General features: G+C 45.0%; 1 protein-coding gene and 1 long non-coding RNA gene across 2 annotated transcripts in view; one reads left to right on the top strand and one right to left on the bottom strand.

Annotated features, from left to right (window-relative positions):
* LOC142408185 (gamma-aminobutyric acid receptor subunit rho-2) overlaps positions 1-18,565 on the top strand; it is a 39,626-nt gene that overhangs the window by 16,864 nt on the left and 4,197 nt on the right. The window contains exons 3-7 of the mRNA XM_075498354.1: positions 7,419-7,486; positions 11,061-11,284; positions 14,839-14,921; positions 16,510-16,650; positions 16,895-17,047. Coding sequence (XP_075354469.1) covers positions 7,419-7,486; positions 11,061-11,284; positions 14,839-14,921; positions 16,510-16,650; positions 16,895-17,047 — 669 coding nt within the window. The remainder of the gene's footprint in view (positions 1-7,418; positions 7,487-11,060; positions 11,285-14,838; positions 14,922-16,509; positions 16,651-16,894; positions 17,048-18,565) is intronic.
* The window catches only part of LOC142408188 (uncharacterized), a 69,544-nt gene continuing 67,983 nt past the window's right edge, over positions 17,005-18,565 (bottom strand). The window contains exon 3 of the long non-coding RNA XR_012775207.1: positions 17,005-17,041. This is a non-coding gene — a long non-coding RNA (uncharacterized LOC142408188). The remainder of the gene's footprint in view (positions 17,042-18,565) is intronic.

Below are 18,565 nucleotides of genomic sequence, written 5' to 3'. Positions count from 1 at the left end.
CTTGAGGGTTGAGATAAAAACAGTTTAATAGGTAAAGCAAAAGCCGTGCACGCAAACGAAGCAAAGCAAGGAATTCCTTCACTCCTTCCCATGGTCAGGCAGGTGTTCAGCCATCTCCAGGAAAGCAGGGCTCCATCACGCGTAATGGTTACTTGGGAAGACAAACGCCATCACTCCGAATGTCCCCCCTTCCTTCTTCTTCCCCAGCTTTATATACTGAGCATGACGTCATGTGGTATGGAATAGCCCTTTGGTCAGTTTGGGTCAGCTGTCCTGGCTGTGTCCCCTCCCAGCTTCTTCTGCACCTGGCAGAGCACGGGAAGCTGAAAAGTCCTTGACTAGCGCAGCAACAACTAAAACATCTCTGTATTATCAACACTGTCTTCAGCACAAATCCAAAACATAGCCCCATACCAGCCACTATAAAGAAAATTAACTCTATCTCAGCTGAAACCAGGACACTGGGAACTGACTGGTCCTTTGGAGCTTTCATGGCTGCACCTCAGCGGCTGGTTTTAGGTGCCGAGACACACTGGGACGTGACAGGCTTTAATGTTGGGCACCTTCTGCAGACATTCCTGAATAGGACTTGTGGAAACCTCCTGGGTTCCCTGAAGGGGTTAGCCCCAGACCAGATGTCCCATTCAACCTGGGACAGAGTTTAGCATTCAAACTGGAGTTTTTGCAAGGTGAAACAAGCCACAAAGCCTTCTCGGTGTCAGAACCCACCCAAGATGGAGACCTGTTGGGTCTGTTGATTGTACTTGTACAACCACTGAATGCAGATGCAAAGTGGGCCTTCTCTAAAGGTATTCTGTACAGCATCTTTTCCATATGCAGCACCTAAGTCGAATGTGTAATGGCTTTCACTGAAGAGCAGGTCACAAAACAGAGCAGCTCACTGCAGAGGAAAGAGAAGTGAGGGAGCGTTCTCATCGCTGGTTCTCAGGACACCGGGTTGTGAACTTGGCAAAGGAATAAAGACATATAAAGCCACAAACAGCTTGACAGACTGGTCCCTGAGTATCTTTTTAATACGCAAGTTTGATTTGAGGCAAGGACCCTGACATGCAGGAATTTACAGAAATAAGGTGTTGCTGATGCGGTTTCAGAAGGTGGTACCTTTACAGCGAGAAGGTGCAAGGGTGCTCTGTCATATCACTTGTAAATCCTATACAGAAATTGTGGGGCTAATCGATACTGTCCAATACAAGAGAGAAAATAGAATCAGCCTTGGGTTGGGCTTCAGGTCATTTAAATCCTCTCTCAACATAAATATGTCCCTCAAAATGATAAACTCCTATTTTCCATTTCCAATTTTTATATCGCCAAATTTGCTAATGACTATGTGAGCGTCTTGAGCTTGCTTGGAAGCTCCACTGTGCTGTGTCTGAGATGCAAGGGGAATAGTTTATTGGTGGGTTCGTTTCTGTGTTGTAAGTGGAAGTCTGTGACTTTTATGTAGTTTTTTAAGAGTCCAGGGTTTGCTTTCTGGTTGTATCAGTCCTGCTGAATTAGGATTTGTGTTCTGCAAGACATTGCTGTGGACAGTGATGAAGATAATGGATGTCAGCATGTTCACTGTTTCTGGAAGAAATGCTTCAGTTGAAGGTTATACAATTTCTCTCTAGTCCTTGATGTATAAATACTTAAGCTCAAGTTTAATTTGAATAATTCCATGAATTTGGCTGACACTTTTCAGAGACCCTAAAGTATGAGCTGAAAAGCTTTGCTGGGCTGCAGTCTTTGAGCAAAGCAGCACTGCTTCCTCTTCTCAGCCAAATCCACAGCTTTCACATGGATCCGTTTAGCTTCCCGTCCAGCAGTGAGCATCCTAGAGAGGAGCCCGAGCTTTGAGATTTCTCCAGTGTTACAGTATTCAGATCTTTTCCTGCTTGTAATTCTCCAAGCTGATCCTTCTGTATTTCCTCTCTCTGAAGAAAAAATGAATATTGATAAAATATTGTTTATGACAAGGAAAAGCTAGTTGATGAGGGCTTCTTTACATTTAATGCTATAATCTAAGTTACTTGTCCTCTGTCTACCTGTTCAGTGTGTCAGATACCATCTCAGCCGTTCTGTTCCCTTCCCATTCACACTTTCCTCGTCCTCTGCTCCCTCTCAATAAAGAGGTTTTTTTTCTGTTTGCTCATCCCTAGTGGCATTTGATGGGGAATTTGGCCAAGCACCTGGACCCCCAGTGGTTCAACAGTTTAGCTTCCAGAGGGACAGGATTAAAAAGCTAGCAGTTCCCTATTGACTCCAAGGATTAGTGAGACCAAAGATCTCTCGACATCTTTCTGTGACTGATCAACAGCCACGTAATTCAAAGGTATGTGCTGTAGCCAAGATGACCTTTAAGGAAACCCAGGGTTTGTTTCTGGGGTTTAAAGAGGGCATTTCTTTACAGGGCTTCTGTTTTGCTTCAGACACTGCATGCATTTACAGTGTTGCTTGCATCAAGTGCCTCTGCAAAACTGCATCTTGGTAGAAGTTTTGAAGAGTGATGGGCCAAGTGAATAAGCAGTTATCATTATAGTTATGCTTGTCACCTAGAGCAGGACTTGGTGATCATTCGATTCCTACCACTAGCTCCCAGGCAGCAACATTTGGACTGGCCCCACCGGCCCTTCACCCACTCTTCCCTGCTCAGCCCAACCTCTTGTCCAAGCCTTGTCCAAAGGGCCTTGGTGTCTCAACGTGCCCTCATTCCCATTTGTGTGCCTTCTTGTTGCCTCAGCCCCAGGTGCTGAATGAGGAGCAGGGAGAAGGGAAAAGCAGTGATTGCTCCTGCTAATTGTAGTAGGATTTTGCTCAAGAAAGGCAGGGTGAATATTTCCACTGATAAGTTTTACAGTCTCATCTTCATACTGTCTGTATTAAGAACTTCATGTTTGAGTCCAGAGTTCAAATGATTTCTCTCTCTCTCTTATACTCACTTTTTAATCATCCCTCAAATTCGTGATTAACTGCAGAAAAGAAAAAAAGTAAAAGCAGTTTCACTGATGTGCAAGACACCTAACCCAACCTCAGGCCTCTTCTCTCAAGGGCTTTCCAGACCATCCAGCTTTACACTGAACACCCTTTATTTTGGGTTTAATAAAGCTTCATGGCAGCTCCAGACTGAACCTTAGACTTTGTCCTTGCAATGAGATAACTGCTGGTTATCTGGGAGCCAAACTGAGTGTTTGGTGTAGGAACATGAAAAAAGAAAAGAATATGGACATAGTATTTTATCTTCAAGAGCAGATAGGGAAGGAATAGGAGAGAGGGACAAGTACCAACTTGGCAACATTCTTCTGTTTGTGGTTTTGGTTTTTCTATGTTTAGGTTTGTTGGGTTTTTTTTTTTAATCTGTGATTAGTGTTCAGACAAGCGTGGAAATTGCAGCAGGAAATGGACTTCGGATGGGTTTTGATTTCCTGAATCAAGGCTAAATTAAGCCTTCATACACAGAGAGTGTGTCTTGCAGTCTGGAAGTTGAGGGGGGCTGCCCAGCATGTGCTGGGCACGCAGCCCCTCGGCACCAGGGAGACCCAGTGGGAAGTACCACAGCTGCCTTCCTCTTCTGGCACACCCTGATCGCGCTGTGAAGCCGTCCTGGCAGAGACCGTGTCTTCTCTGTTAGCGCCGTGCCTACCACGACATGGTTGTTTGGAAACACTGTGGGCACTACTGCAATGTCAACAGCTGTGTGTGACCACAAATAATATTAATTACAAATGCTTTCTCTGGCAAGAGCCAGAGGTAGTGCTGAGGGCAGCCTTGTGCCTGCCCTGGCGTGGGCTGTGTTGGACCGTGGAGCCGTTCTGAAGTGACTTCCTCTGAGCATTGAGCTTTGCTGTAGCAGAGGCCCAAGTTAAGTATCACAAACATGACTACAATGAAGAGCTATTAGGTATTTAAAGGCATTAAGGGAATAGATAAGTATTTGAATCATTGCCTAGGCTTTTCTGGACCACCGTGTCTGACTTCAAGAAGTATCTGAGCAAAGAATGGCTAATTGGCTACCAACAGGGCACTGCCTGTCAGCAGGCTTGTGTTGTTTCCCTGTTGATTATACTGCACATCAAAATGCTTGTTATCACCACAGGTACAGTGCTTTTTGCTACCTTGTTTAAAAAAAACAAAGCATGTTTTACTGAGCAGGAGGGATGTCATATAGAAATGCTTTCTCTTGGTGTTGTTTTTAACTTTTGTTTACTCAATGCCCTAAATAATCATAGAGAGTAGAAGGAAGTGTGGCTGCAACCAAGGTATAATAAATTCATAGAGTGATTTCAGATTGAAAAGGACTGCATTAAAATACTGTATGTAAGGCAGGCAGGGTATGTAGTGAAATGTAGCATCACTTATTAGGTCAACTGAAAGAACCAGAAGTAACAAACCACCTCCTTAAAAACAGCACTCTGTAAGCTAATTTGCTTCTTAGACCTTATCATACTCCTCAACTGAGGAGGAGTTGAGGAGCTCCTCAACAGCTCCTCAACTCCTCAACATACAACTACTCAACTGACAAGGACAAAGGGGAGCAGAATACTGCAAAGCCATTGCCACAATATTTCCACTTAATGAAGCCACCATTTCCTCTGGTCAAACCAGAAGATGATGTATTTGTGGGGTGACAGAAGGGCCATCTGCTAGCCAGTGTCTGCAGGATGCTGGATTGCACATTAGGAAGGACACATCTGCCTTGGATGTAAGCAATGTCTCCTCCTAGGGCAAGGACCAAGTCAAAAGAAACGATGCATGGCAAGGGTGACAAGGAAAAGATATCTGTGATTTTGCCATGGATTTGACTGTCTTTGATGAGTGACAATGATCTGAGAAGGAATCCACTGGCCGATAAATGGTTGCATCCTGTGGTCAGATCAGTAGGGACCAAGCGCATTTCCTGGCCTGGCAGGCAGGGGCTGGCTCATGAGGAGCTGGGCTGGTGCCACCAAAAGCGGAGGGCTCTCTGACCTGCCATCCTCCTCCCCGCCTGTCTCCTCTGGCCCTGGTGGCCGACTTGGACACCTGACAGGTTTTTCCCTGGGCTGATTCAAGTCACTGATTTGGAAGAAAATGTCCAATTGCTGCTGCTGCTGTTGTTTTGGCTGGGTTAATTTTCTGTGGGTCAGTGAGCTGAGCAGTCTTACAGAAGGTCCCACCGCAAGCTCAGTCTACTCTTCTATGCAACTTCACCCTTTGCTGAAAATCATTCCCCATGTAATTTGGGGAGGGGGCTGAGGACTGTTTTCGCCCCCTGAACGAGCACACCTGTGTTGTGAAGCCTGTGTGCAAGAGGAAAAAATTTTCAGCACTTCTTCAGCCCTGCTGCTGGACATGGCTGTGACAGCATGTCTGCATTTCATCAGCGGGTGCAGACTGGGCCTTTGTGGGTTTTCCCAGTTTTGGGGAATACCTGGGAGAAGGGGAACTGAACACCAACAGGGTGAGAATTTCCTCGGCCTCCAGTGATTCCTTATAATACATAAGCAACTGAAAAGGAGTAAGATGGGCTCACGTCGTTGGAGTGAAAAATCTTACCAAAGTCTCTGGGCTCCTGAGAAACATGCCAGTGCTGATAAATTGGAATTTCTCCCCAAGTAAATCTTCCTGCAAACACCCTTTGGCTTGGACAGACATGACCAAGACAGGAATAGGAGAGAGCAAATATTTGCTGGCATTTTTTTAAGCATGAAATGCACAGCTGCGTGTCTGAATGTGATACGTAGGTGTTTGTAAGCATCTAGGAGTCCTCTAAAAGTGCTGGGTTAGCCATGTTTCAGCTTCATTGCTGAGGGCAACAGTCCCTTAAATTGGAATTGGTGGTGCCAAGGAGCCTGGTCCTGGTCCACAGGGCTCGCTTCAGGGTGCCTGTACCCAGCAGAGCCGCTGACGGACGGCACGGGCGCAACAGGCTGGAGCCGTGCATGTGGAAGGGGGAGAGTGTCACCGTCAGCACGCTGTGCTGTAATTCAGCGAGGCTGGCTTATCGAAGCCCTCGCAAAATCTGTATCAGGGCCAGTTGCAGTAATCAGCTTGTCTCATGGGCTTTGCGATGACCCTTTGCCTACCCAAGCTGGGTTGGTGCTTCTTTCTCCTCCAGCAGAGGCAAACGTAAGGCTGCGTTCAAAAGCCCTGAAGATGCACGCGAGTCTGAGTGTGCTGCTGCAGGTACAGGAGCAGGATGGATGGCAGCTTGCAAAAGTGCTCTGTGTTCTCAAAACAGCAGTTCTGCTGTCTTGTTAGGCTTATGGTGTATTCAGAGCTTGGAGGAAGAGCTTGGAGAGCTTGGAGGAAGATGGTCTTGAGGAAGATGCTACTGTAGCTAAATACATGCATGCAGCAGGCCCTGCTGTGCATAGCACTGCGCAAATATGGGTCTGGGTCTACAAAGGGATTGTGGTGCCTCTTAAATACCATCCAACTGCTAATCAGGTTCAAAATGCAGATGCTAAAAATCTTTGCTTCATGGACTATGGCCCTTGGAAAATTAATTTCTGCTGGGCAAGTCCCAGCCATGTCTGCAGAGCTGCTACTTCCTTCGCCACGGTTGGTCTCGCTGACAGCGCGCAGGCTGGAGATACGCTCCAGATATGCACGCGAGCCCTGTGAGACCCACTGCCACACGCTGAGAGCTCAAGGTAACAGTGGTCCACCTGGACTGTTCCTCAGCAGTTCCTGCTGACCTGCCCTGGTGGGTCGTGCTTGGTGTCCATGTCTCTGTAGGCACTTACCTCCTCGGTGCACCGGAAAAGCGAAAAAGCTGTGTGAGGACACACTATTGGGAACTTGAGTAACCTGAGGAGGTCCTGGTCATTAATGAGCAGCAGTCTACAGTGAAATTTTGATACAGGTTTTCTAGTAATAGAGGAGTATGCATTTATTATGGGATGTTTTCTGCTTATTTACTCTTTGTGAATTCTCTGGTTGCTAATTTTAAAACTACTGTGGAAAACTATTAACTTCATCAAGGAGTCACATGAATGAAAGTGGTGATGGGCTCCTGAGAGTTTAATCTAGCTTGTCTTGTTGATAAGAAATGAGAAACCCACAAGGAAGACCTCATTGCTTGCAGTTTCTTCTTCTCAGTCCCCTGTTCTTGGGGCCAAATTTGTTCATAAAGGCCTAAAATTTATGATGGGAGGGCTCAGCTTTTAAAAACATATGCAAATGTTTCATCCAAACTCTGGATTAGCTGGGCAGCGTCAACATTGCAGCACATGCCAAGGGGAAGATAATTCAGTGTTTCAAAAGTGGCCTTACATGGTTATTCACTGACTCTTCCCCCAGAGCCCTCGCGAAGAATCATGGCCAGAAAAGTATAACGTAAGCTCAGAAATGTTTTGCATGCTACCTTATAGTGCTAATTAAATGCAGATGATATAAAAGAACAGTTATTTACATATGTAAATCTCATTCTCCTACAGGCCCTGCAATTCCTGTTGGGGTGGATGTGCAAGTTGAAAGCTTGGACAGTATTTCTGAGGTTGACATGGTACGTAATCCTCTTTTAAGCCTCAATTATTCCTAGTCATAAAAAGTTCCTCCCACTCGAAACCTATGGATTTCAAATTATTGGTCAGATGAAAGTAATGGCAGCATTTGGCAAATTCAAAGAGGCCGATACTCAGAACTAAAGACTTGATAAAAGCAGGTGATAAAAGGCTTATCTCTGTATCTTCAGATAAAGATTAAAAGTATGAAGGAAAAAGGGACCTTAAATGGGAGAATAATCAGTGCTATGAAGGATCTATCACAACCAAAAATATAAACAGCTGCGTACGAAGGTTTGAAGGTATATGGTGAAGTTCACATAAGCGGCACTTACTGCAAGAGTTTTCTTCCTTAGGGAACCATTGAATCCATTTGTTTTAAATGCATGATTCTGGGAGGCACATCAGAAAACTAAGTTGGCAAAGTGAATGAGAAGGAGCTGCTCCTGCTTCTGCACCACCGGGGGTTACCTCACTGAGCACGTCAGTGGGAGCTGCTGGGGGAGCCCGAACTGCCTCTGCCAACGTGGAATTTGGTGTGGGGGATTAGTCTTTCAGTCACTGATGCTGCTGCTCAGGAAATTTGCACCAAGTTCAATTGCGATTCAGTATCTTTATTTTCTATTAAAAAAGAGGAAGAAATACATGCTGTTGTTAACCTTCAAGAGGTTTCAAGGTGTTCCCAGCGAAAGGAGTGTTCACAAGCATATTCCTGTTTGGTTTTTGTGGTTTTTTTTATCAATTATAGGAAATGGAATAAAAAAGAAAGAGAAGTGGAAAGGGGAACATAGAAGAGGAAGCTTCCTGATTCCTTCCTCCTTCTGCCTTTTCCTCCCTGTTTTTGGGCACCTCCTCTGGTCTAGGCAAAACACGAAGACTTAAAGAGCTTTAGGCCGATCGGTTTTTATTGTGGTGCAATTATACCTTCATTAAAAGAAGGGAGCTTGCCTGCCTGGATATTGAAGGAGAGGGTTTTGGGGGGCTGCGCACAATGAAGCGCATGGGAGGGAGCATTCAGCGCAGGAAACGGCTGGTGCAAGGAGACTTGGGGCTCTAATACAGCAAGATAACGTCGTAGCAGCAAAAAGACCTAATTAGTGCAAGTAACTAACTTGCAATGCTTTCTGTCAGGAGCATCTGATTTCAACAAAAATCTTGCCAATCAGAAAGTTTTGAGGGCAGCTCTTTCTCCCTTTGCTGTAGGCAGCTGCGCAGTCCTATTTTCCCAGCAACAGGACAAGTACTTTCCACAGCAGTTGCTGATTTGTATTTGGGGTGGAAGAACGGTCTCCCAGGGCCGTCTGGGCTACGCTGGTTGGTTTTTCCAGCGTGGGTGTTTGTCCCAGCGTGGGTGTTCGTGGAGAGGAGAGCGGGCAGTAAGCTGTCTGCATGGCCGAGGCAGCCGGGCTGGCTGTGCCTGCACCAGGGTGCCCTCCTCGGCTCCCCGCTGCAGGCAGGGCAGAGCTGCAGGCAGGGCAGAGCTGCAGGCAGGACTGCTTTCAAACTGCTCTGAAGGGTTCGTGGCCTTGGAAACTGGTTACCCTCTGCCTGGAAGCCTTTGCCTACTGCTGCTTCAACAGGCATCTGGTGCCCCAAAGAAGCACCAGACTGAAGCTGCTGCTGCTGTGTGCACTGGCAGGGGATGCTCTCGAGGCTGCCCGCAGCGTGGCACAAACATGAAAAGTGCTGCCAAAAGTGAGGCACTTGTGTATGCTCATTCACTGTGCCTCCAGCAGGTACTATCATTCTCTCTGTTGTAAATCTTGTTTCCTGAGGGATTTTCCTACTCATGAGTGGTGAAATAAACCCCTTTTCGCGGTTTGTAACTAGCGTGCTGGTCAGAAAGGAACGAGCTGTCGGTGATTGCAAACTGCCTCGTTTGACTCACACCACGAGAAGACATCCATAAGTTGGATTTTGTACTTAGAAACTGTCATCAGCTGCCACTTGGGCTTGATGTTTGCAGGACTTGGTGCCCTGTGTGTTGGCCATTGGAGGCCTGTTTGGAGAGAAAAGGGTGCTGAAGGCGAGAGAAGAGAGGGCTCCTGCCCGGTGGGACGGGGGGAAAGGGCCACACCTGGAAGTGGTGTGGCCCTTCCCGCGCTGTCCCCGCAGGCAGTCTCTGTGCCCCTGCTATGGTGGCTGTGAGTCATGCCGGCGGTGCCTGGCTGATGCCACATCGGTCCCTGTCCCTCTGTGCCCCCATGATGGAGCTGCCCAGAGGTATTCTGCAGCCGCAGCCGCAGGCTGCCTGGCCCTCCTCTTGCATCGTGGCCGGAGGGCTGCCCAGGGCTGGTGACCCTCACTAGCCAGGCTCATTTTTCCCCCTTTTTTTTCCTTCTGGTGTTAGTGGCACTAACTCCTAAGAAATCATCAGTTATGCGTCTTCCTTGCTTTCCTTTTTCCCAGTTCCAGTCAAGCTGATGTGCTTTCCTCGTCCAGCCCCTGAGGTTGGCTTCTCCAGCCAGGTTGCAACCTAAGCCCTGCAGGTAGCAGCAGTCGCTGGAAGGGTTTCTTTGTGACTATAGCTGTAAGGGGAAGGTGGCCAGTGTCCAGCAGGGAACAGGATCTGGCAGCATCCCTGGGGGAGCAGGGATGGAAGCTGGGACCAGTCTGCCAAGGTGGGGACCTGCAGGTGGGTGAACAGAATTGTCGCTCCGGCAGGTCTCTGCCATGGTCAGAGAGGGAGATGTCCGGCCAGCTCTGCCCCGTGCAGGGCAGCAAGACGAGGTCTGTCTTTGACAAATGAGTGTAAAACCTATTGGCAATGCGAGATTGTTGCCCGGGCAGCCCTTAAGAGTCAGGAGAGTCAGGTTAACCGATGGATTGTCATCGTCGAAGCAAAATGAGGTGGTGGTGGTGGTTTTAGAAAGCAATTGCCGACTCGTTAGGAAGAGATCCCAGCCTGTGTTGCGGCCCACCTGGGCTTGGCAGCTGCAGCTCCTGTAACCACTCACTTAATTGGGAATATAAAGAAAACAAGTGTATTTGATCTCTCAGCATGAGAGAATAGATTCCGCTCTGAAAGCAGCAGCTGCCAGGTTGGGATCAACAAACAGCTCTTTTCCTTTGTGTGACTGAAGCTCCTGCCCCCTCAACGAGCTTAAAAGAGAGCTTTATTTATACACTTGTACAGTAGGAAAAACAGTTCCCTCACTTGGTTGCTGTTTGCAACAGTTTAGTTCTTTTGGGGATAAATTGCTTAGTGTTTAGCCTGACCATTAAGCTAGTTTTGAAAGTTTTTCCTCTTGAACATGCTATTGATACCATAGTCCTTCAAGATAATTTTCCCAGGATTGAAGAATCATTTCTGCAGAGCAGTGCTTCTCATGGGGCATATTTATATCCCTTTTAGGACTGAACATTACTGAGTACTGTAATACATTGATTGGGGGGTTATGTTTTTTTTGGCTGAAATCATTTTGTCAGGAAAACCTATTCACATTGGTCTAGGGAAGAAACAGGAGTTGAGAGGGGAGGGATTTCATCTACCTGGTAGGAGTGAGTTTTCTTTCTGGTGTTTCCTAGGTGTAGAAAGCAACACTGACAGTCTGGTTCTCTTCTTTTATTGTGAAGGATTTCACTATGACTCTGTACTTAAGGCACTATTGGAAAGACGAGCGTCTCTCGTTTCCCAGCACCACCAACAAGAGCATGACCTTCGACGGCAGGCTGGTGAAGAAGATCTGGGTCCCTGACGTCTTCTTCGTGCACTCCAAAAGGTCCTTCATTCACGACACCACCACAGACAATATCATGCTGCGAGTGTTCCCCGACGGTCATGTCCTCTACAGCATGAGGTAATGGTGCTGCTCCTGAACACCCCCTGGGGCTTTACTGTCAATTTTGCTCCCAGCATGGCTTTGGTGACCACCAAGACTGGTACTGGCAACCCTGCTACTCCCACCGCTGATGCAGAGCCCTGTTTCCAGCATGTCCAATACAAAATGCTTTGCAGGAAGCTGTGAGAAACCATGCTGTGGGCAGTAACAGGATAATCTCCTCCCGGGGGAAGCATTCCCCTAATTCTTTGCAGTCAGAGGAGGGCTTAGTCGATCGGGAATGTTTGTCCCGGGGTCAGTGTGTGATTAAACTGGAAGCTGCTGATGTACCAGATGGTGACCTCTATAATTATCCTATTTTGCTTCCTGTTTGTCTAGAAAAACTTTTTTTGTTTGATTCTTTGGGGTTTTTTTTGTTGGCGTTTGCATGTTGATGTAAAGGTTTAAGTTTATTGAAGCTGAAATGGCAGCATTAAAGACACTCTGTAGTCCCTGATTTTCTAGGAGGTTTGTTGGCTGGAAGAATTCTGAGGCACGTCTGTCATGACCTAAAGGGTTACCCGGCCTGACGATGTACAGAGATCATGACTGTGGGTTTGCAGGATTCTGTAATACACAAGGACATGGAGGCTTTATCCTCTAAACTACCTTATTACATATTCAAAAAATACCACAAAAATCACCACGAGCAAGTATACCTATGATTAATAAAGTGAATATATATATATATATATCTCATGCTATTACAAATTACTATCAGTTATCAATAATATAGCATCAATAAATCATATAGCAACAGCCAATAACAGCAATAACCAAGTAGGTATATACTATTAGAGGTTACTACAAACTTGCCGTTAGTGGAGCAACTCATCAACAATGTAACAGCAGATATACTTATGATAGATTGCTTATATGGATGTATAACACTGATAACAAGTGATACTGTCATCAAGTGAACCAAATCATCCCACGGGTGGGAGGACAAACCGAAACAACCCCAAAAGTGGGTCTAGAGGGGCACCAATGAGATGACAGACAGAGTCTCACTTCAGAGATGCTCTGCGTCACGGAGTCTGGCCTCAGCCGGGCATCCCCAGTGAGAGTCCAAAAGCTGGTAGAAAGTTCATGCAGCGAATTCAACCTGTTTAGGAATGGAAAAGTACGTGCAGCACGGGAAGTTCTCAGAGAGAGAGGCTCCATTTTGGATAAAAACTAAGTCCTCCTTATATCACAGAGACATAAGAGGGTGTAGGATACCACCACTTTGAGCAGCCAACAGGTGCTGTTAATTTCTATTTTTCACCTGGAACAGCCAATGGATAATGATGGTTTTTGTTCTTTCAGACCAATTTTTATTTTCCAGACTGTTTTCCACCTTTTCAGACAATAAGTTGCTGTTACAGTCCCTTGTTTTTGCGCTTATCGATGATATCTTGGGACATCTCAGGTTTCTAGGTGCCCAGCTTCACTTCAAAGAGGCTGGCTGTGCTCCTCAAGGATGCTGCAGCTTCCCAGGCTGACAGGCCTTTCTCTGTCAGTATTTTTCAGTGGACATTTTCTTTTGCTCAGTAGTTTTCCCCTTCTAACCAGGCCACCTTTATGGCTGCTCACATCAGCATCCCAGCAGATTTCATTTCCTTCAGAAGAATGCAAAAAGAGATGCAGAGAAAAATACACCGCCGGAGGAGAAAAGCTTGAGAGCTTGGACAAAAGAACATTTCCCCAGGACAGAAAACATGCTCTCAGTGTACAGTGACCTTTGAATGTTTTGTAACACAAGGATTTATGTTCTAGGATCTTTCTGGAACTTATTCACTTCAGCCATGGTAAAATAATTTTCAAAAACAAGGAAAGGTTTTTTTATAAAGTTTGATTCAGGAGGCTATTTCTTTTTGAAGAATGAGCATAGTGGGAGATATTGTCCCAAGTAGGACAATATTCCACCGAACCAGGGGGCCATAAAGTTCACTGTTTTCATAGTCCAAATATAATTCTACTGAGTTTATTTTAAAAAACCCTGAACAAATTATTAAAACCACAAAGACTTGTGTGTATGTAAGAAAGACAGCATGCACCATATGGCCACTTCATTTTGCCTGGCCTTAATGATGAAAATCCCATCTTGACCAAACACTTAGTTATACTTTCCCTGTTCTGAACCCATTTAATAAATCCATTTATTGCATGAAAGGTCTGATTAATCACACCCTAACTAAGCACCTAAAGACGCTGTCTATTTTATTAGAACTGGATGAGGATGAAGGTGCCACCCAGCAGGAGAGACAAGAAGGAGAAAGAAAAATGAAGAAGGAGGTTAGACGTAAGCTTGGGTCAGCACTGAGACGACAGGAGCAGGAGGAGGGTAGGGACCTTCTCTACAGATTGTAACTGAATATAGGTTTCCATTGCTCATGTCCTGCAGTTCACGTGTGCTGAAGCCAGCATCACGCCACTGGTTAGCAGTGCTCAACAGCCAACATGAAGGAACAAGTATTTTTAACGGAAAACATTAGCTCTGCTCATTTGCCCACATGCAGAGTTTTTACTTTCAAAGTTTTCTGTGAGCTGTCGAAGAGGTGATGTGACTTTCTAATGTTACCCCATGAAAGACAAGGCTGTGAGTAACCACAGCTGACTGCGCAAGAGTTAAATGGATCACTTGGTTTATAAAATCCAAGGACAACAAGAATCTGCGTGATACTTGGGCCTGATGGTGTTTAGAACACTCAGAACGTGATCCAGCTGCTCAAGCATGGGTGTCCAGTGGCGTTGGAAATGTCCTCCAAGATGTCTTGAGATATCTGCATGGGGTTGGCACTGGGCTTTAGTTGAGGAATATCTTATTGACAAGCTGAGTTTCTGTGCTGCCCCTGACTAACAAATTGTTAATGACCACAGGTTGTGCCACAGTTTAGGTGACCCCAAGGAAAGAAAATAGCACATTGTAATGAGACTGAGTTATGCAATGTTTAAATGCCACACACAACTACGGGAGCTCATTGCTACAATATACCTTCTGGAGCATATCCCCAAAAACCTTCTTTAAGTTTAGCTCATACGGCAAAATTCTGCTCTAGTTTTATAGTCAAAATGAACAGCGTGTGCTTTTCAGGGGCGATGAGTGTGTAGGTCAGAGTAGGATTTGGATCACAATCCCTTGAACAGAAGAAAAGTTCTTTATCAACATCTGCAATGGGGAAAATGAGGAAACCTTAATCAAACTGGACATAAGGCACCTTCAAATGTAAATGGTGAAGTTATTTTATGTTGTTGTCTTGTAGGGAAATAATCGGATATAAACTACGGTGGAAGTATCCGTGCTGACATTAATATTACCGTAACGTCCAAGACAGTATTTTAGTTCCCTGATAGGTATTGAAATTACAGCTTCCTTTGGAGTGTCTGTGTATAATCCATCTCACTTGAACTTGGTAGGCATTTTCCTGGGGATTTTATCCTAACATTATGCATAACTGCTGGCTTTAAAGCTGCAGAATGATTTATCTGTGTTTACATTCTCCCTTCGTAGCTCCTCATAGAAACCAACCTTTCTCATTTTTGACTTCTAGGATTACAGTGACAGCAATGTGTAACATGGACTTCAGCCACTTCCCCCTGGACTCTCAGACGTGTTCTCTGGAGCTGGAAAGCTGTACGTTGTATCTGTGTTTCTAGCTAGACATGCTCCATGGCTGGCTGCACACACATAGACTGGACACATTTCAGATTAAAGTCTACTTTAGAGCCCAAAAAAAAGGTTCACCAGAGTTACTGGGAGTCTTTTTATTGACTTACTGTGTTGTATATCTAGCCCTTATGCTGCAAGACAGGGGAATTTGCAAGGAAAGCATCCTTGTATGAATTTTAGTAGATGGCACTCTCAAAAAATCACCAACAGAGGTGTTCAAGATATACTGGTTTTCAGCAGCTTGCTGATGAGAAATCTGGTGGCAGAAGTTTTGCTCAGTTCATTGCTTCTGACAGGAAGGTGGTGCTTTCAAGTGTCACAGTAAAAAGTTGAGTATAATGATCATTAATTTTCTCTAAAGTTCATCACCAATGCGATTTATGTATGATATAATCCTGATCCCGCAAATACTGTGACTTGGGCTCAGCTTCTTTGGGAAGGAGTTATTCTGCAGAGAAATTGATTTGAACAGTAAGATTTTCATGGCTGTTCTGTAAACTTTCTCCAGGGTGTGCCAAGACTAGCATCTAATTGTTTTGAGGTCCTCCCAGCTATTTAACTGCAATTTTCCTCTACAAACAACAGAATCACAGAATCGTAGGGTAACTTAGATTGGGAGAAGAGTTTTAGGTTGGTTTTGAGGTCATCTGCTCCAACACCCTGCTCAGGGCAGGGAGCTTTAGAGTGGGTTGCTCAGGGCTGTGTCCAGTTGGGTTTTGAACATCTCCAAGGTAAGGGTGGCTCCACAACTTCTCTGTGCAACCTGTTGAAATGTCTGACAGCCCTCATCCTGAAAAAGTTTCCTTTTACCTGCTTGGAAAAAAAAATCCCTTGCTGCAGCTTGCATCCCTTTCCTCTTGTCCTTTCACTCTGCATCTCAGAGAAGAGTCTGAGAAAAACCTGTCTCCATCTTCTGTATGACCCCCAGCAGGGCAGCAGTTGGCCCCCACCACAGACTCCTCTTCTTCCAGCTGAACAAACCCAGCTTCCCCAGCCTCTCATCTTATGCCATGTGCTCCAGCCCCCTGGCCATCTTGATAACCCTTTTTTCATTCCCCATTCCTGCTACCTAGTGCGCTAACTCCTTCTTTAAGTTTTTCATTTACAGCCTTCAAATATTTCTAGACTTTTGCTTCAAATCACACCTGTCACTTTTGCTTTTATCATTCTAAGATAGTTTGAGGTGTCTGTGTTTCCTCCTTCATCTAAATTCAGGTGTTTTACCCATGACTATTTCCTGAGTTATTCTTATCAGTTAGCAATTACTTGTCTATGATTTTTGACATGTGATGCTCAGAAAAGTACCATTCTAGCTGTCATTTTGTCAGTGTGGAGTAAAAAGAGGATGTGTTTGCCTGAATCAGGATGACCTGGATTTTTTTTTTTTGTTGTTATTGTCATGGTATATCATATGGCAAGATCTTTTTAACTCGCTGTTGTTAGCAAACTTATTTGTGGCATTACTTCATGCCAAAGATGCCTTTGTGTTTGTTAATTTTGTCTGGATCTCCAACCTAAAGTCACATCACATCGTGTTTCTTCTTTCCCTAAGATGCTTACACTGATGAAGATCTGATGCTGTATTGGAAAAATGGGAATGAATCTCTGAAAACCGATGAAAAGATTTCTCTGTCACAGTTTTTGATACAAAAATTCCACACTACATCGAGACTGGCTTTCTACAGTAGCACAGGTATGACCTTTTCTGATTTAATGCTATTACTAAAGCTAATGTTGTATTAACTACTTGTGAGAGAGCTCTTGGGATTATATATTACTGAAATGTAGTCTTCACGGTCTGGTCAATACACGTTTTGAAAGATCAGTTTCTCTTTTCACTACCCTTTAGAAATAAAAAATAAAAAGAAAGATCTTGTCTCTCTGTGCCTACCATCCAGGCTGTTCTCACTGATTCTGGTTTTCCTCCTCTCTCAAAGGTTGGTACAATCGCCTCTACATAAACTTCACTTTACGCCGACACATCTTCTTCTTCTTGCTCCAAACCTACTTCCCCGCCACCCTCATGGTCATGTTATCCTGGGTCTCTTTCTGGATCGATCGCCGAGCAGTTCCTGCCAGAGTCTCTTTGGGTGAGAGCAACTGCAACAAGCTATGACTGCGTGAAAAACTTTGAACGTGAAAGTTTTGGCAGGAAAGGGAACTGTTCATTTTGATGGTTAAAGATATCGGGCAAGCAAATGTTTGTTTTATCTGATGATTAATATAGTGAAAAACTTGCAGTTTGTCTTAAGTCCTTCATCGCTAAGCAGTCCTCCTGATCTATACTTAGCTCAGCACAGAAAGGGCTGTGGTTTTAAAAATAAAGTTGGGCAGAGAAGAGAGGTTTCAGTATTTATGAGTCAATGAATCAAGATTTTTCCCTGTTGTCCAGTCCTGCAGTTCTGAAACACACATTGCCATCGGTGCGGGTAGAGTTTCACAGGAGTTTAGGCACCTACAGGGAATTAAAGGCTTCTGTTACAATTTTCATGAGTGCCTTTCATGAGCAGGATGCTGCCATGTGCCAGCTGCCACAGTGGGTGTCCCAGCCTGGGTATGTGTCTTCGCAACCAGCCGGCGCTGGTGCTGTGGCCAGTGGCTTTCTGCAGGCTACCTGGAGGCTGCCAAAGTTGGGAAAGAAAGGCAGCAAGGGATCTAGTCCTATCAGCACCTGCAGACGTAGGTGTCCCTCCATCTGGTGTGCCCTGGGGACACTCAGGGCATCTCTGTAACATCAGACCTCAGACAACAGCGGGGCAATGAAGGGAACGTGGCTTTCCTCTCACATCTGCAGTGCTGAGGGCGAGAGGCCACCAGCCCCGAGGTGAGGCAGAGGTTGGGTTTCTCCTCTCCCAAGGGTGCCTCACGCTGAGGGTCCAACGTTTCTGGGGTAGGGAGGTCTCTCATTTGAGGGAGTGAGAAAGCGAAGAAGTTGCTGCTTGAAAATCCTGCGCACACCAATCTGCCTCTCTGGACATCTAAAACCCATCAGGAGGAGCTTTGTCTATGTCAGGACTGGAGGAAATTCTTTCAGCTGAGCATAAAAAGAGCCGATTTGTTTATCACTCCATGCATAGGTTGGAGGAAGGCAAAAATGTAATAGGAAAATTCTCTGAATGTTAATATGTAAGGCTTCCAATACTAAAAGCATAAAACTGGTATTTTAGCCCCACAAGTTTGTCTCACTTAGAGAGCTATGCACTGCAGCAAACATATGAACAGAGGCAGTCGAGAGTCTACTCCACTGAAAGAAATGTGTTCAGTAGATATTATTTTAAAAAAATTAGATCCTGATGAAAAGTGAACAACAGTAGCTGTGTTTACAGTGGTCACTGTTTTGAAATGGCTGAGGTAGCTATGAATGCTTTTTGGTTCTAATTTCTCTATTTAAGTGCCTTTGGGAACTTGTAAATATTTTTCTCTCCATGACAATCCAAACAAAGTATATACTATTTTGCAGGATTTTATCTATATCTGTCTAAATATATATACACACATACACATGTGTATATATATACATATTCACACACCTATATATGTATATAAACACAAATACATACATATATGTTTATAAACACATACACACGCACACATCTATATATCTAATA

The sequence above is a fragment of the Mycteria americana genome, chromosome 3 (genome assembly GCF_035582795.1).
Source record: "Mycteria americana isolate JAX WOST 10 ecotype Jacksonville Zoo and Gardens chromosome 3, USCA_MyAme_1.0, whole genome shotgun sequence".
Classification (NCBI taxonomy): Eukaryota; Metazoa; Chordata; class Aves; order Ciconiiformes; family Ciconiidae; genus Mycteria; species Mycteria americana.
This window is presented reverse-complemented; position numbering and strand designations above follow the sequence as displayed.